Source organism: Sander vitreus, chromosome 12 (assembly GCF_031162955.1).
Source record: "Sander vitreus isolate 19-12246 chromosome 12, sanVit1, whole genome shotgun sequence".
Lineage (NCBI taxonomy): Eukaryota > Metazoa > Chordata > Actinopteri > Perciformes > Percidae > Sander > Sander vitreus.
Window position 1 is genome coordinate 11,043,951 of NC_135866.1, and position 24,771 is coordinate 11,068,721.

At 40.0% G+C, this 24,771-nt stretch overlaps 3 protein-coding genes across 5 annotated transcripts; 2 read left to right on the forward strand and 1 right to left on the reverse strand.

The window, feature by feature from the left end:
• The first annotated feature begins 9,397 nt into the window (after positions 1 to 9,397).
• Positions 9,398 to 15,260, forward strand: parla (presenilin associated, rhomboid-like a). Of its 2 annotated transcripts, none has more exons than XM_078263749.1 (10): positions 9,398 to 9,524; positions 10,442 to 10,625; positions 10,732 to 10,836; positions 10,951 to 11,083; positions 11,229 to 11,324; positions 11,469 to 11,618; positions 12,054 to 12,124; positions 12,215 to 12,316; positions 12,633 to 12,730; positions 14,597 to 15,260. In XM_078263749.1, exons 1-10 carry the CDS (start codon positions 9,445 to 9,447, stop codon positions 14,748 to 14,750), a joined length of 1,173 nt encoding a protein of 390 aa, XP_078119875.1. In that variant the 5' UTR covers positions 9,398 to 9,444; the 3' UTR covers positions 14,751 to 15,260. The 2 variants fall into 2 exon arrangements, with proteins under 2 accessions (XP_078119875.1, XP_078119874.1); XM_078263748.1 differs by having other exon boundaries at positions 9,399 to 9,524; positions 12,658 to 12,730; positions 14,597 to 14,726.
• Positions 15,261 to 16,482: 1,222 nt separating this feature from the next.
• Positions 16,483 to 20,499, reverse strand: extl2 (exostosin-like glycosyltransferase 2). 2 transcript variants are annotated; one of them, XR_013502747.1, is made up of 6 exons: positions 20,229 to 20,499; positions 19,149 to 19,618; positions 18,955 to 19,025; positions 18,672 to 18,787; positions 17,242 to 17,696; positions 16,483 to 16,967 (listed from the first exon to the last, which is right to left on the reverse strand). XR_013502747.1 is itself a non-coding variant. In XM_078263747.1 (6 exons), the coding sequence occupies exons 1-5, from the start codon at positions 20,246 to 20,248 to the stop codon at positions 17,297 to 17,299; spliced, it is 1,077 nt and encodes a 358-aa protein (XP_078119873.1). In that variant the 5' UTR covers positions 20,249 to 20,499; the 3' UTR covers positions 16,483 to 16,967; positions 17,251 to 17,296. The 2 variants fall into 2 exon arrangements, 1 of the variants encoding a protein (XP_078119873.1); XM_078263747.1 differs by having other exon boundaries at positions 17,251 to 17,696.
• Positions 19,614 to 24,687, forward strand: LOC144526333 (glyoxal reductase). Its single transcript, XM_078263750.1, has 8 exons — positions 19,614 to 19,738; positions 20,891 to 20,989; positions 21,411 to 21,659; positions 21,840 to 21,941; positions 22,093 to 22,184; positions 22,976 to 23,158; positions 23,251 to 23,310; positions 23,704 to 24,687. Exons 2-8 carry the CDS (start codon positions 20,914 to 20,916, stop codon positions 23,797 to 23,799), a joined length of 858 nt encoding a protein of 285 aa, XP_078119876.1. The 5' UTR covers positions 19,614 to 19,738; positions 20,891 to 20,913; the 3' UTR covers positions 23,800 to 24,687.
• The last annotated feature ends 84 nt before the right edge of the window (positions 24,688 to 24,771 follow it).

The following is a 24,771-nucleotide window of genomic DNA, read 5'->3' on the forward strand; positions in this document are numbered from 1 at the left end:
ATCATGCGTCTCCCTGTGGATCCAAGCACAGCACCAATACGGTTGCCGGACATCAGAGTTGCTTGATTATTTACTCTAGCTAGACATATTTGCAGTAAGATGAATGAGTGTCCTACATGGATGACAGTTGTTTCCGGTTTCAGACACTTCCTGTCACATGACCGAGGCCTTGCTGCCCTGTTGCCGACACAGGCGAATCCTGGCTGGCGTCGTTTCACAGCAAATCGATGAGGGTACCTGAAAGAGGACACCTTTGCTGGGGGAGGAAAAAAAAAAAACACACTGCATTGATCAGAAAGGCACCTTTAGTCCTCTACAGATTCAGAGAGCGATGACTGTGTTTGTTTGAGGGTTGTGTTGTTGTATAGCAGGACTGCATTATTTTTTAACTTCTACGCTGCTTAAATATTTATGATTCTCACCCTCTATTTCGTCCACTCTTCTCCCTTTCTGTTCCTCCTTTCGGCCTCCCCACCTCAATCCGTCCTGTGCTTACTCCTATTGCTGTCATCCCTCCCTTCCCTTCTCCGCTCTCTTCATTCCTCCTCTTCCTACCCTCCTACATCTCCCTGTCCTACCCTGCCCCAGACCTGCATCTATGGGATATCATCTAACTTGGCAGTGTGTCCTTGGGTCCATACAGTGGCAAAGGCATATCGCTCTTCTTTCTTTGTACACTGTATCTTTGACCTGGAACCTCTAGACTTTCCTGTATAACTATATAATTGTCTCACAGAAGTGAGATTGTATTATAATGTCCCCATAGGATGTATTGTCTTCTTCAGTTAAGATGAATTACCTGCTGCTAAACTTCTTTTATTCTTTTCTAGCTATATTGGGTATTTTCTCTGTGCATTATTGTCTATAGCTAAAGTAGCCCAGGTAGTCGAGTGCAGATATTGCATTGGAGGAGAGCCTATAGTTACTCTGCAGACACTGCAGTGCAGCCTTCTCACTGTAAATTCTACCTTCTTCACCTATTTCTGGAGTCCCTGGCAAGCTTGTGAGAAGTTTGTGGAACTTTTCCAGATGCCAATAAAAACATCTAGTGCCATTAATACTGTTTAGGCCAAGGCTTCTACTCTTGTCTTCATGAAAACAAATGTCCGTGTGCTCACCAAATGTTTTAATAAGAATTAGAAGAAAAAAAGAAGAGTAATTTATTATATCTATTTTTTTATTTTTTATTTATTCTATATTTCACATTCTGAAGAATACATCATATATATAATGGTTATTTTTAGAGTGCCCTCACTCTTTCCGTCTTCTTAATGTCCTCAATGCTCAAAGCTTTTACTTTTTTTATTTTTATTTTTTTATCATTTTAGAAATCTATCTTTAGTGGTGGAAGAAGTATTTAGGTATCAATACAGAAATAGAAGAATACTGCTTTAAGTATAAGTCCATTAAAAATTGTACTCAAGTAAAAGTACAAAAGTATTTAAAGGGAAATGTACTTAAAGTATCAAAAGTAAGTAAGTACGCATTATGCAGAACTATCACTGACAGTGTGATATTGTTTTACATTATTGGATTAGCATTACTGATGCATTAATGTGTAATTTTAGCTGCTCTATATACTCTTTTGTAGTTTAATCTATACAATGGTTCTATCCAATTCAATTTTCCCAATAAGCCATGACAGGAGCCAGCATGCACAATAACCAGGACCCTGAGACTGAAGTAGATAAATGCAATTCAGCCATCTTTAATTTTATCATTTACAGCTGTGCTTTTTCTACTGTGTGTTAAAATGTTGTACTGTGAAAAAGGCCTATGCATCATATTTGACAAACTGATCATTAGTTTTGCATTGTCACTGGCTGTAATATTCCAACTCTGACACAGCACTGTGGCGATAGGTTTGCCAATGCGAGACTACAGGCTAGTGTCAAATAAATTTAGTGTAATATAAATTAACAATATTTTCCTATAAAACGTGGAATGGAAGTATAAAATAGCACGAAATTGAAAGACAAGTACCTCAAAACTGTACTGTACTGTTCATTATTTCATTAGCACTTTCCATCACTGTGCCTTCACTGGCTAGTGGCTGGACCTCCCCTCCCACATCTGACAAATCTATACTTTAATGTGCCACTAGAGGGGAGCAAAGTGCCACCTGGACAAACAAAAAGATGTTTTAGTGCCGGTGTCGTGCCAAGGTACTTATCCCTGCCAGGATTGTATCCCCTGGCAGCGGGAGCGTGCGTGCACTCAGAGCGGAGCTTCGGTCCCCCTACAGGTTGTCTCTTTAGCCTCTTTCCGACCAAGTAGTTACAGGAATGTAGTTATAGGAACAGTCCACTTCTAAACAGTTCTACTAACTACTCTCCCCCAAAACTGTTTTTCCATTTGCATTCACACTGGCCAAGTGGTAATAGGAACTGACCTTTTGTTATTATAACACAGCCATCTAACCACCACTGTGCAGAAAAGGGAAAAGATCCTGCCCTGAAGTAGGAGCTGAAAGAGTTACAGGAACTGTGGCCAGAGGAACTTAATAATCCCCAAATTGGTCCAGTCGGAACACGAAAAAAAAAGGGTTCTCGGAACGTTATCTTCTAGGAACGACAGTGTTTTCCAAAGTTCCATATTGACATGCACCTTAGCTACATAGGCCAACTAATAGGCCTATCTATGTAAGTCATGCAGGTTTATGAACAATATTTTTTCCTCGTCTTTGCTAATCTGTCCCTCCCTGCCCTCTAACGTGATTTCTGTTTTAATTTAATTTAGTTTAATATGGCTTTTCAATTAACCGCTTTGTTCACCTGTCTACCATATAAGTTACATAGGGGATACGCAAAATATCAGGCCGTTTTTCACCTGATATAATGTGTATCCCCTCCCCTAACATGCAAAGGGTCTGTCCTGTCCTCGTGTGTGTTATTGTCTGTGTTTACCAGGTCACAATAAACAACCTGAGATTATATGGAGATGTCTGCTGTTTTCTACCAAAAGTTACATCTCCATATTATCTCAGGTGAAAAACGGCCTGATATTTTGTGTATCCCCTATGTAACTTTTGCTAGAAAAAGCAGTCATCTCCATATTATCTCATGTTGTTTATTGTGACCTGGTAAAGACAGAAAATAACACACACGATGACAGTACAGACCCTTTGCATGTTAGGGGAGGGGATACACATTATATCAGGTGAAAAACAGCCTGATATAATGTGTATCCCCTCTGTAACTATTGCTAGAACACAGCAGACATCTCCATATTATCTCAGGTTGTTTATTTTGACCCGGTAAAGACAATAAATAACACACATGAGGACAGGACAGACCCTTTGCATGTTAGGGGAGGGGATCCACATTATATCAGGTGAAAAACAGCCTGATATGTTGTGTATCCCCTATGTATTTTTTGCTAGAAAACAGCAGACATCTCCATATTATCTCAGGTTGTTTATTGTGACCTGGTAAAGACAGAAAATAACACACATGATGACAGCACAGACACTTTGCATGTTAGGGGAGGGGATACACATTATATCAGGTGAAAAACAGCCTGATATAATGTGTATCCCCTATGTATTTTTTGCTAGAAAACAGCAGACATCTCCATATTATCTCAGGTTGTTTATTGTGACCTGGTAAACACAGAAAATAACACACATGATGACAGGACAGACCCTTTGCATGTTAGGGGAGGGGATACACATTATATCAGGTGAAAAATGGCCTGATATAATGTGCATCCCCTCTGTAACTTTTGCTAGAAAACAGCAGACATCTCCATATTGTCTCATGTTGTTTATTGTGACCTGGTAAAGACAGAAAATAACACACATGATGACAGCACAGACACTTTGCATGTTAGGGGAGGGGATCCACATTATATCAGGTGAAAAACAGCCTGATATAATGTGTATCCCCTATGTATTTTTTGCTAGAAAACAGCAGACATCTCCATATTATCTCAGGTTGTTTATTGTGACCTAGTAAAGACAATAAATAACACACATGAGGACAGGACGGACCCCATTGCATGTTAGGGGAGGGGATACACATTATATCAGGTGAAAAACAGCCTGATATTTTGTGTATCCCCTATGTAACTTTTGCTAGAAAACAGCAGACATCTCCATATTATCCCAGGTTGTTCACTGTGACCTGGTAAACACAGAAAATAACACACTTGAGGACAGGACAGACCCTTTGCATGTTAGGGGAGGGGATACACATCATAGCAGGTGAAAAACAGCCTGATATTATATCAGTGTATCCCCTATGTATTTTTTTGCGAGAAAACAGCAGACGTCTCCATATTATCTCAGGTTGTTTATTGTGACCTGGTAAACACAATAGATAACACACATTAGGACAGGACAGACCCTTTGCATGTTAGGGGAGAGGATCCACATTATATCAGGTGAAAAACAGCCTGATATAATGTGTATCCCCTATGTAACTTTTGCTAGAAAACAGCAGACATCTCCATATTATCCCAGAAAATAACACACATGATGACAGGACAGACCCTTTGCATGTTAGGGGAGGGAATGCACATTATATCAGGTGAAACACAGCCTGACTTGTTGAATTTTGTTGCCGTGTTGAATTTTCCAACACGGAAAACATTACAGCCTATTATATTCGTTGTTATTTACCGAACTCCAGGTCCGTATTCTGAATTTTTATCTGAATTCTCAGAGTTTTTATCATGTGTAGTCCTTAAGTCAGACAAAGTACTTATTGTAGGTGATTTTAATATCCATGTGGACGTTGACAGCAATAGCCTTAGTACTGCTTTCAACTCATTATTAGATTCAATTGGTTTCAGTCAGAGTGTGCATAAGGCCACGCACTGCTTTAACCACACCCTCGACCTTGTGCTGGCATATGGCATCGAAATTGAGTATTTAATAATATTTCCGCAGAATCCTGTATTATCAGACCATTTTTTAATAAATTTCGAATTCTTACTACCCAACTATATGAAATTAGATAAAAGCTTCTACACTAGATGCCTATCTGACAGTGCTATAACTAAATTTAAGGAAGATATTCCAACAGCATTTAACTCAATGTCATGCCTTATAAATATATAAATAAATTGATAATTTTGTAGACGGTGCTACGGTCTGCATACGGACGACTTTAGACTCTGTTGCTCCCCTCAAAAAGAAGATGATGAAGCAAAGGAAACTAGCACCTTGGTATAACTCCCCAAACTCGTAAATTAAAACAAATCTCACGAAAACTTGAAAGTAAATGGCATTCCACCAAACTGGAAGAATCTCATTTAGATTGGCAAGACAGTCTGAAAACCTATAGGAAGGCCCTCAGAAATGCCAGATCAGACTATTACTCATCACTAACAGAAGAAAATAAGAACAACCCAAGGTTTCTTTTCAGCACTGTAGCCAGGCTGACAGAGTCACAGCTCTATTGAGCCATCTATTCCTATAGCTCTGAGTAGTGATGACTTCATGAGCTTCTTTAATGATAAAATTAAAACAATTAGAGATAAAATTCATCACCTTTTTCCCTCAACTTCTAACGGTTCACCTTTAAACACAGGACTACTAGAAAGAACAACAAGACCTGACATATACCTAGACTGCTTTTATCCTATAGACCTTCAACAATTAATGTTACAAGTCTCTTCAGCTAAGCCATCTCCCTGTCTCTTAGACCCCATCCCAACGAGGCTACTTAAAGAAGCGTTACCCATGGTTAACACTCCATTACTAGATATGATCAATATGTCTTTATTAACAGGTTATGTACCGCAGTCATTTAAAGTAGCTGTGATAAAACCTCTTCTGAAAAAACCCACCCTCTTAGCCAACTATAGACCTATATCTAACCTTCCCTTTCTCTCCAAGATCCTTGAGAAGGTAGTCGCTAATCAGTTATGTGATTTTCTACATAGCAATAGTTTATTTGAGGACTTTCAGTCAGGATTTAGAATGTATCATAGCACAGAGACAGCACTGGTGAAAATTACTAACGACCTTCTAACTGCTGCTGACAAAGGACTTGTCGCCATACTTGTCTTATTAGATCTTAGTGCTGCATTCAACATTATTGACCATACCATCCTGTTACAGAGATTGGAACATTTAGTTGGCATTAAAGGAATCGCACTAAGCTGGTTTAAGTCCTATTTCTCTGATCGATCTCAATTTGTTAATGTTAACGATAAGTCCATCAAGTGCGCTAAAGTTAGCCATGGGGTTCCACAAGGCTCAGTGCTTGGACCAATTCTATTCTCCTTATATATGCTTCCTCTAGGCAATATTATTAGGAAACACTCAATTAACTTTCACTGTTATGCGATGACACCCAATTATACTTGTCAATCAAGCCAGACGAAACCAGTCAGTTAGCTAAACTTCAAGCATGCATTAAAGATATACAATCCTGAAGTTATTGTGCTGGGCCCCAAACACCTCCGAACTTCATTATCTAAAGATATAGCTACCCTGGATGGCATTGCCCTGGCCTCCAGCACTACTGTCAGAAATCTAGGAGTTATTTTTGATCAGGATATATCCTTTAACGCCCATCTAAAACAAACCTCAAGAACAGCCTTTTTTCATCTTCATAACATTGCTAAAATTAGGAACATCCTGTCTCAAAACGATGCTGAAAAACTAGTCCATGCATTCATTACTTCCAGGCTGGACTAACTGTAATTCCTTACTATCAGGTTGCTCAAATAAGTCCCTTAAGACTCTCCAGCTGATCCAGAATGCTGCAGCACGTGTTCTGACAAGAACTAAGAAAAGAGATCATATTTCTCCTGTATTAGCTTCTCTGCATTGGCTTCCTGTAAAATCCAGGATTGAATTTAAAATCCTTCTCCTGACCTACAAAGCTCTAAATGGTCTAGCACCATCATATCTAGAAGAGCTCTTAGTACCTTACTGTCCCACTAGAGCAGTGGTTCCCAACCTTTTTTCCTACTTATGTCTAAGAAAAGCTGAGCACCCCCTCCGAAACCGAAGTTGAGGTAACTCTCGAGATAGAGCCTTACTTTCTTTTTTGATACAGAGGAGTTATCAGCACTTTTACGTTTCTCCGCTATGTTTCATTCATAAAATAGTGATGCCGTGGCGGCAGGAAAAACGAGGATGATAGCAGCTAGCAGCTGACCTGATGACAGCAAGGGCCACAGGTTAAGAGGTCCCGGAGGTTTGGCCTACTAAGTAGCCTGCCTACAATTTTAAGCGAGAACAAAAATATATAGTTTTTATACTGACTTTTGTATACATTATATATTCTACTGTATTATCATAATCTGTTTAACATTTTACCTCAAACCAGATAAAGACTTGCGCCCCCCCTGTGATCTTTGCCACCCCCCTGAGGGGTCCCCGGACCCCAGGTTGGGAACCACTGCACTAGAGCACTACGCTCCCAGAATTCAGAGCTACTTGTGGTTCCTAGAGTCTCTAAAAGTAGGATGGGAGCCAGAGCCTTCAACTACCTGGCTCTTCTCCTGTGGAACCAGCTCCCAGTCTGGGTTCGGGGGGCAGACACCGTCACCATATTTAAGAATAATTTGAAAACCCTCCTCTTTGATAAAGCTTATAGTTAGGGAGTGAGGAGTTGCAGCGTCTGCCTAGCCCGGCCCACCTGCTTCTCTTCATAGTCGTCAGATTAATCTACCATATAATCATTAATATAATCAAAGTAGAGAGAGGCAGGCTAGTACAGCCCGATCCGGTTGGGGAGAGTTCTAGCCCGACCAGGCTCCTCTCCTTAACCTGTTTCTCTTAGTTATGCTGTTATAGTTCTAGACTGCCGGGGTACTTCCTTCCTTCCTTTGACACACTGAGCTGCTCTCTCCTCTCTCTTTCCATTTGTGTGCATCCTTGTCGCAGCAATGTTTGTTACTAACCTAGCTCTGGGGAGTTTACTCCCTGGAGTCCTTATGTTTTTTTTTTCGCCCAGCATATTTCCTTGGATTAGGATGGCACCAAGATCTTGGTTGCAGCTGTCGCCGTGGTCCTGCTGCACTCCCTGCTACACCCTGCTACGCTCTGCGGTGCCCTGCAGTGTCCTGCTGCATCCTGCTGAACCCTGCTGCGTCCTGCTATGTCCTGCTAGGCTCTGCTGTGCCACGCTACATCCTGTAACGCCCTGCAGTTCCCTGTTATGACATGAACTACTACTACAACTACCATTTGTAGTCACTGTTCCATTATCTTTATTGTGACTATCATTGCCACTGTTCATCACATGTCATGACATGTGATGAACAGTGGCAATGATAGTCACAATAAAGATGACACACTGTCAGACACCGCCTACTAAGAGCCTGGGTCTGTTGAGGTTTCTTCCTAAAAGGGAGTTTTTCCTCGCCACTGTCGCACTAAATGCTTGCTCTTAGAGGAATTATTTAGAATTGTTGGGGCTTTGTAAACTATAGAGTGTGGTCTAGACCTACTCTATCTGTAAAGTGTCTCGAGATAACTCTTGTTATGATTTGATACTATAAATAAAATTGAATTGAATTGAAATATTATATCAGTGTATCCCCTATGTATTTTTTGCTAGAAAACAGCAGACATCTCCATATTATCTCAGGTTGTTTATTGTGACCTAGTAAAGACAGAAAATAACACATGAGGACAGGACAGACCCTTTGCATGTTAGGGGAGGGGATACACATTATATCAGGTGAAAAACGGCCTGATATTTTGTGTAGGCCTATCCCCTCTATAACTTTTGCTAGAAAACAGCAGACATCTCCATATTATCTAAAAAAAATAACACACATGATGACAGACCCTTTGCATATTAGGGGAGGGAATACACATTATATCAGGTGAAAAACAGCCTAATATTATATCAGTGTATCCCCTAGGTATTTTAGCAAAGATGAGGAAAAAATATTGTTCATAAACCTGCATGACTCACATAGATAGGCCTATCAGTCGGCCTATGTAGCTAAGGTGCATGTCAATATAGAACTTTGGAAAACACTGTCGATTAATCCACAATAATAAACTAAACAATTTACACGTCGCCTTAATGTAACAGACAAATAAACGTATTTATGTAGATAAATGTTACTATGGAAAACCCTGTCGAGTCTTCCACGTCGCTATTTGTTCCAAGAGGTGAATTCGAAGTGCAGCATTTAAACTCATGGTTAAACTCTGCTCTGAGTGCACGCGCGCTCCCGCGGCCATGGGATACAAATCCTGGCGGGGATAAGTAGCCTACCTCGGCACGACACCGGCACAACAAAGGCCTTCAACTTCTGCTGCATTCAAGTTCTCTGCACTATTATTTCAGAATCAGAATCTTCTTTATTGGCATTTTTTTATTTATTTTTTCCTACTCTTTGTTACGCCAAGAGCTCCTGAATGGAAGCGAGTGGAAGTCAGACGTCGGAGCTTTTACGCGAGTCCATGAAAGCAGCATTAGCTCCAGTGTAAGAGGGACGGGCTTCAGGCAGGAGGTCATCACAAACATGGCGTGGAGAGGATGTGTAATGAAATGGGCTAAAACAGAGTTCATCAGGTCCAACAACACTACTTCACGAAGCTCCAGGTGAGCAGATGTAAAGCTGTTCATGTGGCAGGGTTTGCCTATACAAGAATAACACGGGCAGGACGTGTTTTTGTACGTGTTTGTCCATCTATCGGCAAACGTGATTAACGTTAAGTTACCTCACGTAAACTATTCCGAGTGTCATTGAAAAGAGATCCACGGGACTGAAGACAGCGGTATATTTCATTTGTTTACAGTACAAATGTACAAGACTAGCACTGTCCGTGATATCTATCTCTGTTCAAGCAGCATAACTAATCCCTTGTGCATCTGCCTTTAACATTACCCTATTAAATCTATAGCCTAATAAATCAATATGGTAATGACCAATAGTAAAACGTTAGGTCATGGTGCCTAATTAACTGAGCATACATGGTACTCACATAGACTGTAAATATTAACAGTCATCTCATCTAGAATAGCTACAGTTAGCCTATACATTTTACACAGATGGTTCTTAAATGAAATTATCAGGAAGAAAAGTGTGTTGGTCATAGTAACACTAACATTGTGTAATATAATATAACGACTAAATTGATAACCGATTGGTAAATCGTGTCATTTGTTTTCTTGCCAAACATTCTTTAATTCCAGTTTATGAGGGATTGATGTTTTTTTTTTTTTTTATCTCAAGCGATGGTAAACTTAATGAGTTTTAGACTGCAAATGCAAATCAGACAAAACAGGCAATTTAAAGACATCGTGTGGGCTGGCATTTTTCACTATTATTGACATTTCGAAGACCAAACAATACAACGAGAAAATAGGAACGTTAGCCTACATGCTTTTCCCCCTGTGTGGCTGTTATATTGCTTTGCCTTATATCATACAGGTGTTCATGTTCTTGTGTATTTACCAAAGCTGTCTATCTCTAAATTAGGTTTTAATACTGTGTGTCTACACGTTTTGTTTGGCAGACTGAACCCCCACAACCAACAGAGGTGCACTTTCCGTCGGGAAGCCAAAAGGCCAGATACAAAGAAAGGAAATGTCACCCAAGAAACAAAAGCTTCACCTTCTGAGGCTGGCACACCAGGTCCCCCACCTCCTCCCAAAGTCCCCCGACCGACACTTTTAAAACCCCTGATGTTCACAGTAGGAGTAGGTCCTTCCATTCTTGTACTAGAATGATTAAAAAAAAAGATGCATGCAGTACTTTGGTTTGGGATAGAATGATGCCGTTGGTTTTTGTCTTACTCCATGTCAGTTTACAGGCTGCTCCTTTGGTGCGGCTGCCATTCTGCAATATGAGACCCTGAAGTCAAGAGTTACGACTGCAAAAGCTGAAGAGGAGTCAGAAAAACTCTTACAGGTGAGGTTTAATGATGCAAACTGCTGGCTCTCTCCTCCACTGCTGTTAACGTATATAACCAATGTACTAATAGGCTGCTTGCAGTGATTCAGTGAACCATTCCTATATCACCAGGGGTCTCAGGACATGGTGTACTGGCATGACTGGTGGAACAAACTGTCAGGCTTCCAGCGACAGCTCCTTCTCCTTGTGTCCATGGTAGATGACTTCTGGAGCAGTCTCACAGAGGGACAGAAGACTGTAACCGGTAACTTATTTTGCAGACGGACTCTTGTCATTGTCTTTCTTCAAATTGAATAGCTAGCATCCAAACCTTTACACATGTTGAATGTAATCCCACATTTCTTCATAGTCAGGAGCTTTCCTTATCATGTGTTGAATATGTTTTCCAGGCATCATTGCAGTAAATGCTGTAGTTCTGTGTTGCTGGCGCATCCCTTCAATGCAAAGAAGCATGATTAAGTACTTCACGTCCAACCCAGCCTCCAGTGAGTATGCATGTTCTTTTTAAATCAAGTACATAATACAAATGGCTTACACGAGGACAGTAAGGGGAAGGATTTTCTTGCATGTGTAAAATGTGCAGCTGGATCAAGTTCTCTGTTTCTGTCCATTTTTCTGTCCCCCATCAGAAACACGGTGTCTTCCCATGGTCCTGTCCTGCTTCAGCCACTACTCCATTATCCACATGGTGGCCAACATGTATGTCCTGTGGACATTCTCATCAGGAATTGTCTCTCTCTTAGGGAAGGAGCAGTTTCTTGCACTCTACCTGTCTGCCGGTGAATCAAATAAAGATAGAACTGGGGTCTGATAACATTGAATTGATTATAAATCCAGTATTGGAACAGCATTGAATCTATCAAATCCAAATCCCTTTTAATCTCTCACATAATCTATTTAGGTTCAACGATTTAAGTAATAAAAGTTATAAATAACTTAATCTTTAAGTCATCAAATTTAATGACAGATATTTAGAAAACTAAAAAGACATACTGTACGTATTACATATTTGCTATTTAGCTAAATGGCTCTGAATTTCATTAGAATCATTAGTCTTGGAGCTTAACACATTTGTATATTTTAACAGTTGGAACCAGTTGGTAAAACATATGGTCTCTATGATGAAATGGATGAATTAAGTTTTTTGTGTGGAAGAAAGAGTGATATCTCAATTATAATGTATTTTTATTTTTACATATTTTGTGTATTTTCAGGTGTGATTTCCACTATGGTCAGCTACATGTGTAAAACTGCCACTGGACGTCTCCATCCATCATTAGGAGCAGTAAGATATTTGCTCAAATCTTCATACAACTTGATTTAAAGGAACTACAGCAGTCCTAATGTTTTGACCTTTCTTTTGTGTGATCTATAGTCAGGTGCTGTCATGGCAGTACTGGCCGCAGTCTGTGCAAAGGTGCCAGAGGCCAAACTAGGAATAATCTTCCTCCCCATGATCACTTTCACAGCAGGAAATGTAAGTGATGCACTGTGTGTGTGTGTGTGTGTGTGTGCGTGCTTGTGCACTCCCAGGTTGTTTTGTTATGTAGAGACACAACTCTGAAAGTGTAATGTCATTTAAAATAGTTTGGTAATAGGGTGTTGACATTCCCACGTTGTGTTTTAGCTGCAGATAAGAGATGTAAATCTGTGCATGAGCAAAACGGACAATGTCCTGTGAGTGAATGTGTAAGTACCGTATGCATGTCTGAATGCATGGTAGCTTAATAGTTCTTGATTTGGTGCAGCACATTGTGTGTAAAGTCAGGTTCCTGTCATTGGTCTGCCTTTAGGCTCTGAAAGTGCTTGTCGCCATAGATACTGCAGGGATCATACTGGGATGGCGGCTGTTTGACCACGCAGCTCACCTTGGAGGAGCCCTCTTTGGAGTGTGAGTGTCTAACGTTATTTTTCATTGAAAAGAAGAATAGTGTATTTATGGCTTTTGTAAACAAAGATGCAAATGAATAGAAAATAGAAAATGCATAAATGATGTGTTTTATATTGGGAAGAATGACGTCAAGAGGTGCCTGAAAAAAACGTAGAAAAAAGTGACAGAAACATCAGTCGAAAAGCAACAAAAGTGTCGAAAAAGACTTCCAAAACGTTGAAAAAAAGTTTAAATTTTGACCCAGAAAAACAGGAAGTTGCACGGTCGACGGGAAGACAACACAAGGGTTAAGTCTTACATTTATCCTCAAAACACATCAGATGCAGTTAAGAGATAATTGGATTGTGGCCCAAATTGTAAGAAATACAGTGAAAGTGTAAAACGTCTTCCTGTAGCTGAGGTTCAGAGTTCATTCTTAAACAGCAGGTGAGAAAGCAATCACACCACAAAGTGTTTTTATAGTTTGAAAAAAAAATCATCTTAAAAGGACAATTCCGGCGCAAAACGAACCTAGGGGTTAATAACAGATGTGTACCCACTCTGTCGTTCTCTGGGACATGTTTTCATGCTAATCAAATGAGTTTTTAGCTTGCAAGACGCTAGCACGGACCGCTGATTAGCTTACAACGCTAGTATTCGGGGCACAGGGAACGTAAAAACAAATAGCTATTTATACCACTAAAAAGGCTCAAAATATCACCAAACTTCAACGGTAGCATAATGAGGGTCCCAAAATGTTAACCGAAGCACTGAGAACTTTGTAAGTGTACAGACAGTTTATTGAACGAAGAGCTGCGGGAGCTCCGTGAAAGGGCTACGAGAGAGAGAGAGAGCTACCGGTAGTCAATGCAGCAACACAGCCTCGTACTTCGGGAAACTGGTGGTGTACGTGCGGACATTGTGAAGCTATGGCCACCGAACAGGAGTGTCTGTGTTGCACGGAGTGGGACCTGTTGCGTCGCGATGCCCCAGAGACGCAGTGTTTTGTACAGTCTGAAGATTTCTGATAAACAGGGTTGTACTTGAAACTTTTTTGGCAACCCAGACTGGAGGGACCAGATGGACAGTTATCCACTGAGTAAGTACACTAGACAAGTTATGCAGAGTGCGATTATTTCAGATATATTGAGCAAATTGCTTTTGATTTTAGTTTGCATCGCCAGCTGTAAGTCATGACTGGTTTCCAAGACGGCGGCGGCATGTAAACATGAACGCGAGTGTCTTTATAATCTCTCTTTTCAATAAACTGTCTGTACACTTACAAAGTTCTCAATGCTTCAGTTGACATTTTGGGACCCTCATTATGCTACCGTTGAAGTTTGGTGATATTTTGAGCCTTTTTAGTGGTATAAATAGCTATTTGTTTTTACGTTCCCTGTGCCCCGAATACTAGCGTTGTAAGCTAATCAGCGGTCTGCGCTAGTGTCTTGCAAGCTAAAAACTCATTCGATTAGCATGAAAACATGTCCCAGAGAACGACAGAGTGGGTACACATCTGTTAATAACCCCTAGGTTCGTTTTGCGCCGGAATTGTCCTTTTAAATCAAAATCCACTTACTAGCTTTTTCAGGATCTTTCAAACACATCTGTCTTCTTCAGCAGATGTGCAATATATGGCTCAGTTGTCATTAGTATGGGATTTCTTTCATGTGATAACAGCTGATGAATACACTCAGTTTACTATATACTGTAATTATGCATTGTTATTCACAATATACTGGAACTTCAGCTTTTTCAGCTACTTACAGCGGCGTTCATGTTCTTATGTGTATTATTATTATTATTATTATTATTATTATATGGTTTGGTAGTATCCTGTCCTGCAGTCAGTACATTTCAACTGTCTCCATGTTTCTTGTCCTACAGATGGTATGTGGCGTATGGTCACAAACTGATTTGGAGGAAGAGGGAGCCTCTTGTGAAGCTGTGGCATGACATGCGTTCTCCAGGTGCCGGTGGATCCAGGCCAGGAGGTGGGCCTGGGGTCAGTGGTGGTGGTGGTGGAGCTGGACCACAATGAGACTCTGTAAGGTCTCTCGGATCCTTTTTGAAAGAACTGGGAGTCCACAGTTACCCCAGAATATGCAAGGACGCTTTTATCCACGGAGAGGGAGTCGGGTGTAATTGTTTATTAATAAATATAGTTTTTTTTAAATCAGGGTTTGTAATGACCATAAGCTGATTTGATGGTATGCAGAGAAAAAACAGGTCAGACCTCACACCTTGTGTTGCAATCCAGATGTTTACTGTGTAGACTGATAACATCTGCTGCCCTACAAGTAACCCCTTCAAGCTACAAAATGAAAATATCATCACTCTCCTACCTCTTAATAATGCATAGATGTTTTTAACTTTTGTTTTAAAGTTAGTTTTGTCCTGTTAATATTATTGAAAGCAATTATATAAGCCGCTGGGCAGAAAAAAACAGTGCGCTGATACGATTCAGTGATTTAATTATTTGCTAACTTCAATGTAATATACAGTCCTGCGGGCTGGTCTTATGTTGCTATTAAAACTGGAGTTTCAACAATCTGAGTTAATTATTCATTTATATTTTCATTTAATTAAAGAGGGGACTAGTCCTCATTAAAACAAGAATTTACCACATAGTTAGGAACAAGTGGGAACTCATACTTACACACTGGTGAAAAAGCTGTGGCGTGATACTGTTTGTGTCAGAAACAAGATGCATCGATATGTCAGTAATTCAGCTTGGAAGCCCTGAAAACAAAATAAATTGGAGAAAGGACACCACCCACTCCTAATTTGGCTACTTTGTCACTTGAAAAATCTTCAGTCATTCAGTATATCTCAGGATCTTGACCTCTGTTCACAGACTTAAAGGGTAACTACCGCTTTTTTCAACCCTATTTTCCTATGTTTTTGTGTCTAAGTAACTGATGGGAACAATAATCTTTGAAATAGGTCCAGTAATAAGCAAGATCGCTGGATTTAGCAGCGTCGAAACAAGCTAAGTTAATAGGGCAATTGTCCAGCTTGTATTTACCTTCACAAAAGTGCTCGTTTTGACACTGACAGGCTCAGATTAATATTCTAAGTGTCTGACAACATTATGGAAAAGATTTCCAAGGAGGTCGACCTTTCTGTTGAATAAGATCCTTTTTTTAAACATAAAAACAAATGAAAACGAAAATCGCGTCCGCTAAACCCATCAGACTCCATGTCATTTTAGCATCGTAAAATACACTTCGCTCAAAGTCAACAGAAAGAAAATAAAACTATGAAAAGCCATTTTGGGTGGTTTTTCCACTTTTCCAACCATCACAACTCTAGATTTGGTTGAAATAAATACAGTGTACCGATTTACATGTGAAAATACGTTGGCTATATACACGTTAAAAGTATAGCTTTTTTTAAATAGAGTCTGGTGGGTTTACAGCTGTAGAACTTCAGAACTGTTTCTGGTTAAACAAAAAAGGTATCAAAGAGGTTTTAAAGGTCTCTCTCTGAAGGGATCCTTTCCATAATGTTGCCAGACACTTAGAATATTAATCTGAGCCTGTCGGTGGCAAAACAAGCACTTTTGTGAAGGTAAATACAAGCTGGACAATTGCCCCATAACTTACATTGTAGCCTGTTTCGTTCTTGCTTAATACTGGACCAGTGCCAAAGATTGTTGTTCCCATCAGTCACTTAGACACAAAAACATAGGAAAATAGGGTCCAGATTGAAAAAAAAAAACGGTAGTTACCCTTTATCTATTTACCAATAATGATGAATTCATCCACAAATTCTGTTCACAGAAAAGGTTTTGGCTTTATTTACCTAATTAACATGATACAGTCTTTATAATGGCCACACATTTAAAAAAAGAAAAGAAAAAAAGATTGTCCATGCATGCATAGTAGGAATTACCTAGAATGTACAAAATACCTGTATTTTATTCATAAATTCACACTTTGGTGGGGACACAGTAATTACAAGTTTATACAAGCTCACCAGAAAAGTGACATTCCATAAACAAGTATAAATGTAGTGAACGCGACAGCATCAGAGAGCTGCAAATCATGGTTACAAACGAGGCAAAGTGTCAAAGAAGATCTAAGACTAACACCTGCTGGTCGTAAAACAACCACTACAATCCACTGGGAGAGTTGTTCATACTGAAAGAAAGTCAGCTTTGATAATGATATAGAGATTACCTTATCAAATATAGAGGTTTCCTCAGACTGGGCCATGCGTAGAAAATTCTGATTGTCAGAAATCCATGATAGTCCTGCGGATGCAATGATGAAACGGCTCAGTATCACAAGATACAAAAAGAGCACAACACTGAGCAGGTAAACTGTAAGCAAACAGGCTAAATATTCTTATTAAAAAACATTTTATTTTGCATTTCTTTTTTTCAATACTGTCATTAAAACTTGAAAATATTTTGTCTGTGAAATTTGAAATTAGGCTTCCTACACATGCAGGGATCTAAAGGGGTCTAAACAATGTCCACCTAATCCTGGGCCTAGACAGATGTTATTAATCCAATGCAGACTTACCAGACTTACTTGAGTCTGTCTTCTTTCAATCCAAAACAGTCAGCTGTGTGGCAGCTCAGCCTCTACTCTTATGGTTGGCGTAGCTGGGGAAGCCAAACTGGGAGACCATCAGGTTGGAGAAGCAGAGTGGCATGAAGCCATAGATCTGCGTTAGCCTGTTCATACAGTAGGATCTCTGAAGAAGGTGTTCAGGACGATGCCACATACCCTGGTACCCGCTCCTGGCGTCCTTTTCCAGGTTGCGGAGGTCTACAGGTTTGACAAAGACCCCAGAGGGTTTGTTAACCTTGCCTATAGAGTGTTTCCTCAAATACAGCGCTACAGCAAAGTTCATGGCAATGTCGTCACAATTCTGTGTTTCATCCACCAGCGCGTGCACTGCTTGAGGTTGGTCCTGGAAGAGCTGCAGGTAGCGGCGGTGGAAGAAGGCAGCACCAACTAACACCATGGAGTACCTGCAGTGAGCGGATCAAGAAAAAATACAAGTATTTAAAAAAAAAAAAAAAAACGAGCTTTCACATCAAAGTCAGACCAGGGATGGGCAGCATTTCAATTCAGTTTATTTAAAATACGAATTTATTTACATTTTGAGTATTTTGTAATTTGCATTTAGCTGGACAGGAAAAAAATAAGATTTTTGTAACAAAATACTTTAATAGCTTGTATTTGTATATTTGAAATACTTAAAATACATTATGTAATGCTTTATTTTCAAATAAGACACATTTTTATCCCAATGTTTAAACAGTAGGAAAAAAAGAAAGAAAGAAAGAAAGAAAGAAAGAAAGAACTAGTGCGTCATTGTGGCCTAACTGTTCAGTTACCCCAGTAGCATTTCAGTTGGCTGTTCAGTCAGTCAATGGTCGCTTTGACTGACAGAAACCACCCAGCATGCATCCCTGAATTTGCAGCCTCCCACCTCCAAAATATCCTGATTTGCCACTTCAAATTGCCCAGCTTCAGCTGGGAGATGTGTTCGCACAATGAGTTTGCCACATTGCACAAGCTCTCTTAGCTTTTTAGGTCTAATAAATAGGCTCAGGGGGTGCACACTCAACCAGAGTCTGGAGCAGCAGCTCTTGGAAGTTAACCTGGCTCTGACGCACAACTGCGCATGCACCATATAGAAGCAGGATTTGCGATTTGATCCTGCTTGTGAATTGAGTAAACTCATTCCACTTTAAGAGTCAGTTAAAAATAACTATTTGTTAACAAATCTAACATCACTAGAAATTAGCAGAGCTCCTCCTTTCAATGTAGGGGTGTAAAGGTCAGACCCCTGATGAGTAAGTATATATATTTCGTAACAAGATACTTTTTGATGTATTTGCACCCATCTCTGTGTAAGACCAAACTAAACAAGGAGCCAATAAGATGCATTTTATGTGTAGCTTGAAAAAAAAAAATAACAAAAGAAAAGCACAACTTACTTGTCACCTCCAGCTGTTTCTGGATCCTGCAGTTCAAAACTGCCGTAACTGTATACTCCTCCTGGTGTTGAGACATGTTTGCGTGGGACGAACCCAACAATCTGGTCTGGAAATTGCTGCATAACCAAAGACAAAACAACTTATGCTGTACCTGCTGATGGTGCAGTACCACATGATTCTCCTGCATTTTTATTTATATAATCAATTATCATGTTAAACCCAAATCCAGTGCAGATGCAGAATGTTAATCACTGTCATCTACATTGTGCCTAAAGCTTATTACCTTCCAGACAGAGAAAGCAAAACTGATGTCAGGAACACTGACCAGGGTGTCGTCATCCAGCATCAGAACAGCTAAGGATCAAAGCAAAAATCTAACAATCACAACTGAAACATATTGAAACAGGTAAAACATATAGTTCTGTAAAAGCATAGCCCCATCTCAGAACATAAACAATATGCAGACAATATACTGACCATCAGTATCAATCTCAGGGAATGGTTGTAGTCTGTTGCGCATGTTATTGATAGTCTGCTCCTTGAAGACCAGAGGGACCGGATGAGGCCCCAAAGAGTTCCATAACTTTAGGGGTGTCTGCTCCCCAATGTTGTTCCAGACTATGATAATCTGCTGAAGATGAGGCGCTGCCTGGTAATGGTTTAGGAGTTTGAGCAAAATGTCTGTGCGGTTGTAAGTTTGGATGATGATGGTGAACCTCTTCTCCTCCTCTATGCCGTCACTATGGTGGCCCTGTGTAGGATTCTTTTTTTGTGATGTTACCTCGCGTACATAGACTGTATGCTCGCGTAGCACTCCTAGGCCACCAACACCTCCTTGGTCCTCAGCAGGGGGCAGCAGAGCAGTCAAGGCTGCACCAACCAGGAGTAGCAGCAGGATTGGCCAAACCAAATATGCTCGCCGGAGCCCCATGCAGCATCGGGGGACCCTGCATCATAGAAGGCACAAAGATGGGCAGAACATCCCATTAAAATGTACTCCATGTCCCTCCAAGCATTTTAAATAGAGTTCACTTAGGCTACATTGAACGCATGCTATGAGGGGAGAGGTAAGGCTTTACACTCAGCTGGAATCACTTTTTGCATGTCCACGTGAAGCTTTCAGAACACACACACTGGTTAACGAAGTATTAAAATATATATATATATATATATATATATATATATATATATATATATATATATATATATATATATATATATATAAACTGCCTGTTGCTGCCAGTAAGGTGAAAACTGTTGATTAAATAAGTCAACAGCTGGAGACGACCCACTAAAATCAGCAACGTTAGGTTTATTTTCTTTAAGTGAGTCTCAGGATAGTTTTTCGTACGGGGTCAGAATCCCTTCCTACGCATAGCCTACTGAATTTGTTCAGTAAGTTTAACACCGTTAATCTTAAACCAGTAATATTTCTGTAAATAACTTATACATAACGCCATACCGTAGGTTTACCGTACTGCCACATAATAGAGCTATTTAGTTGCATTAAGCACAGTAGAAATTATGTTTTATTTATTTCCATAACTAAAAACTCACCTCATTTTGTTGGCACTCATAGTCCGTTTGCTTTAACGTTACATGGTCGCCATGTTGGCTAACTCTAACTAAAGAGCCTGAAGGGAAAGAGCTCTGCCATTCTACCATTAGCGTCAACGTGGTATGAGTGGACGTCACACACTAAACAAATGCACGGCTGTGTTGTTGGGAAAACCTGCGAATAGCCAATTACTTAAAAAAAATAAAATTATAGCGGTCAGAGCCATATCACTCTTGTACATCAGTTTTCACTCACTTGAGCATATTTCGTACCCTTTATTGGAGACCGACGCCATTTTTGTTGTGCTAAATTTACGGATTACTCATTGGCTTGAATGTCATGTAATTTGATTTTCCATTGGAGGCACATCTCCACCCACTCCAGAGATGCTATGGTTTGCACTGGTTTGAAAACGACTGGAAACGAGGAAAACACTTCCTAATAACTTCACAAAACCTGGAACTACTGCTTACATCACATTTCAAGTAGCCTACGTATTGTTAATGGTGAAGTACTTGTATGGTTTGTGGGTTATTACTTAGGACAGTTGTGGGTATTCTTAAAGTATCCCTACAGCAGATTTGCGGCACAGATAGAGACGATTTTAATATAGAGGATATTTGCAGATAGAGAAGAGAATAACACTTGCTTGTAATTTAAGTTGCTCAGCTCTGCCCAGGGAACATGACCTTCGCACCAGAGCTGAGTTGTACTACAATCCCACTTTCCAATGGTCTGCAGATTCCGTTATTTGGATTAGGTGAGCTTTACTGTGTAAATCCACGTTCTTGATAACCCTAATGCATAAAACACAATAAATGCAATATGATGTTTTACAGTTAGTTTTAGCCTTCTATGGTAGCTTTTGATATTTAGATTTTTTTTTTTTTTTTTAAATATGCCATTCTGGGGAAGAAACCCTAATATGATAAACAAGCTACAGTTGGTAACTTTCATAAAACAATAAACTTTGTGTCATATTTGCTCAAACTGTACTATATGTAATACCTACTATTACTTTTAAAAGGTACTTTCACACTTTTCTTTCTGATTAGTTGAATATTAAAAAGATCTAGCCTATTATTGCTAACAATGTTCTAAATATACAGTATTGCAAATGTATGTTCATACGGTGCAAAATAAGGAATGGAACTGAGCTGACTTGACTCTCTCTATACCAGGCACATCACATAATGGCGGATACTCCCATGAAGCCATTGTGTATGCACTCACTGAGTGTGGCGTGCGCCACATTGACACAGCAAAGCGCTACGGCTGCGAGAAGAAACTGGGTGACGCTATCACAGAAAGTGGGATACCACGAAGTGATCTGTGGGTCACCAATAAACTGTGGCATGGGGACTATGGATACAAAGCTGCACAGAAGGCGTGCCTTGACTCCTGCTCGCAGATGGGGGTGGAATATTTTGGTATGGGTTGTGTGTTTTCTGTGTTATCATTATGGTAGATGTACAAACTTTCTCCAACAATAATTGTTCTTTCCTTCTTTTTGATATCATGGCAGTCGTCATTCCCCAATGTTGTATGCAGTTTGTGGTCCCTCTGTCTTTTGTAGTCTTTCATGAAATCATCACCTGCCCCCTTTTCAGATCTGTACCTGATGCACTGGCCAGAGTCATCGCGACCTGGTTGCTCCAACAGGGAGATGAGAGCTGAGACTTGGAGAGCTTTGGAGGAACTGTATAAAGAAGGTACAGGACATGAAAGATCATCTCAGAAAACAGTTGGAAAGTATGCAATAATTGACTACAGCAAGCATCTTTATGATAGAGTACTGTCAGAGTGGATATTTCATAGAGCATAATCCTGTGTATCCGTATGTATCCCTGTTTGTCACTATAGGGCTGTGCTGTGCCATTGGAGTGAGCAACTTCCTGGTCCATCACCTGGAAGAGTTAAAGGAAGACTGTACTGTCGTGCCACATGTCAACCAGGTAGTTCTTTCCAGAAAACCCTCAATTAGATTTATTTTTTTTGCTGAAAAAAGAAGCCTATAGATAAACAAGCTACAGTTGGTAACTTTCATAAAACAATAAACTTTGTGTCATATTTGCTCAAACTGTACTATATGTAATACCTACTATTACTTTTAAAAGGTACTTTCACACTTTTCTTTCTGATTAGTTGAATATTAAAAAGATCTAGCCTATTATTGCTAACAATGTTCTAAATATACAGTATTGCAAATGTATGTTCATACGGTGCAAAATAAGGAATGGAACTGAGCTGACTTGACTCTCTCTATACCAGGCACATCACATAATGGCGGATACTCCCATGAAGCCATTGTGTATGCACTCACTGAGTGTGGCGTGCGCCACATTGACACAGCAAAGCGCTACGGCTGCGAGAAGAAACTGGGTGACGCTATCACAGAAAGTGGGATACCACGAAGTGATCTGTGGGTCACCAATAAACTGTGGCATGGGGACTATGGATACAAAGCTGCACAGAAGGCGTGCCTTGACTCCTGCTCGCAGATGGGGGTGGAATATTTTGGTATGGGTTGTGTGTTTTCTGTGTTATCATTATGGTAGATGTACAAACTTTCTCCAACAATAATTGTTCTTTCCTTCTCCTTTGAAGTTTTCACAGATGCTTCAAAACAAGACTCTTTGGTGTGCTGTTCATCCCAGTGTTGGAGTATTCGAGTAAATGTTAAACAGAACTGCCTACATGCAGTAACATGCCTTTGATGCATCTTAAAAATGATATGATCCACCAGGTGGAGTACCATCCTTTCCAGCAGCCCAATCACCTGATGGAGTACTGTCGTCAGGAGGGAATTGTGTTTGAAGGGTACAGTCCTCTGGCCAAGGGTCAAGTCCTCAGCAGCCCGACTGTTCGCCAGATAGCAGAAAAATACAACCGCACACCTGCTCAGATCTGCATCCGCTGGAGTATTCAGGTGGTCACATTGTTCAGATATTGCCTGTCCTAAGTTGAATTGGCCTGACACATTGTATCCACATTGCTATGGTTTCTCTGCTTTTTCCTTAGAATGGAGTTGTTACAATCCCCAAATCTACGAAAAAGAAGAGGATTCAAGAAAACTGTCAAGTGAGTTAAAAAAAAAAAAAAAAAAAAACTTTTACACGCTGTTTTGCTTGATTGTAAAACATGTTTTATGAACTGAGAAAGGTTAAGGATGATTCATTATTGTGAGCCACCGATCAAGCAGGTATGACAACATTTGAAAGAAAAAAAAGAAACGCAACAAAAGGCTAACACACAAAATTAAGAGAGAAAAAAAGAAGCTGTATTAAAGTATAGACTGATGAAAATAGTTTTTTTTTTTTGGTGACAATGACTAATTCTAGGTCTCTCTCAGGAGAGCAGGCAGCCAACTCATACTACAATCTGTAATCACTCAGTCATACATTTTCTCATTTCACCCGTTTACCTCTTCTTCCTCCTCCTCTACCTCTCCTCTCCTCTCACACACACTCATAGGTGTTTGGGTTTCAGCTGGAGGAGTTGGACATGGCCGCTTTGGGAGGATTACATGATGGAAGACATGTGTCTTGGGATCCAACAAATGTGGAGTAACATTATGCGAGAAACCCCAGAGTGTGCTTGTCTTTGAACTAGTTTTGTCAGTAGTCTATATCGACAACGTTTCATTTACTGGATAGTTCCGGTGCAGCCGGAGGTTCCGCCGGATGTCCGTCACCTTCCGCTTTCTTTGTGTTGGCATTCTTAACTCCGGTTGATTTCTGAGGACTATGGTTAACTGCTCCTCAGATCTCTGCAGGGTAACAGTTGTCTGAAGATCTAACCTTGAGATTGTATTTGGATTTTGAATCCTGCTTCGTTCATTAGTGGCTCACATCTTGCTTGGAAAGAGACTGCCTAATGTGAAGTTCATTCATCTCAGCTAGCACTACTGGAGTGGATAAACAAATGGGCAGGTGAACTCACCGGACCAAAACGTTTTTAAGTGCCGTACTTTGACTGCAAATTAGCCTACGGCTAGAAGTCCCTCACACATTGCATCGGTTGCACTTTAGATGTAACAATGCCTATATGTATTGTCCCTGATAAATAAACTGATAAAAATAAATGTACATATTAACTTTTTTTTTGGTACAATAGAAAAATGACTGCTGATCATAGGTAACAAAGAAAAAAGATGATGTTAGCAAAATAAATCCTTTCTAAATACTGATTTGCCTGTCAAACTGAGGATGTGAGGTCATTCATCTTTTTTTCATTTTCAGGATTTCCTAGATGGGCAGGGCACTTTAAACATAACCATTCATTAACTTTAAAAGCTTCATTTGCAGATAACTATGTGTTGGGAGAATATGCATGCATGTATTTTATGTTAGATAATAGTATGTCTTCTGTTTTGGATAGGGCTGGTAGGTAAAGTAGGATGGTATGGGACCAACTGATAAATGTTTATGTCAAATAAATATAAAATAAAAACAACTGTGCACCATGATCTGGTCTTGTGAAAGAAGTCAGAATGATGTTATTGGAAGGAAACATGTAAAGCTCACAGTAGACAAGTATGTA

Bases quoted from the DNA above. Each gene is read 5' to 3' on its own strand.
- extl2 (XM_078263747.1), bottom strand. From the start codon at position 20,248: ATGAGTGCCAACAAAATGAG. The intron at 19,026-19,148 runs GTCAGTATATTG...TTTGATCCTTAG, and splicing joins CCCTGAGATTGATACTGATG to CTGTTCTGATGCTGGATGAC. The intron at 18,788-18,954 runs GTAATAAGCTTT...TTGGTTATGCAG, and splicing joins TTGCTTTCTCTGTCTGGAAG to CAATTTCCAGACCAGATTGT.
- parla (XM_078263749.1), top strand. From the start codon at position 9,445: ATGGCGTGGAGAGGATGTGTAATGAAATGGGCTAAAACAGAGTTCATC. The intron at 11,084-11,228 runs GTAACTTATTTT...TATGTTTTCCAG, and splicing joins GGGACAGAAGACTGTAACCG to GCATCATTGCAGTAAATGCT. The intron at 11,325-11,468 runs GTGAGTATGCAT...GTCCCCCATCAG, and splicing joins CACGTCCAACCCAGCCTCCA to AAACACGGTGTCTTCCCATG.
- LOC144526333 (XM_078263750.1), top strand. From the start codon at position 20,914: ATGACCTTCGCACCAGAGCTGAGTTGTACTACAATCCCACTTTCCAAT. The intron at 21,660-21,839 runs GTATGGGTTGTG...CCCCCTTTTCAG, and splicing joins GATGGGGGTGGAATATTTTG to ATCTGTACCTGATGCACTGG. The intron at 23,311-23,703 runs GTGAGTTAAAAA...ACACACTCATAG, and splicing joins GGATTCAAGAAAACTGTCAA to GTGTTTGGGTTTCAGCTGGA.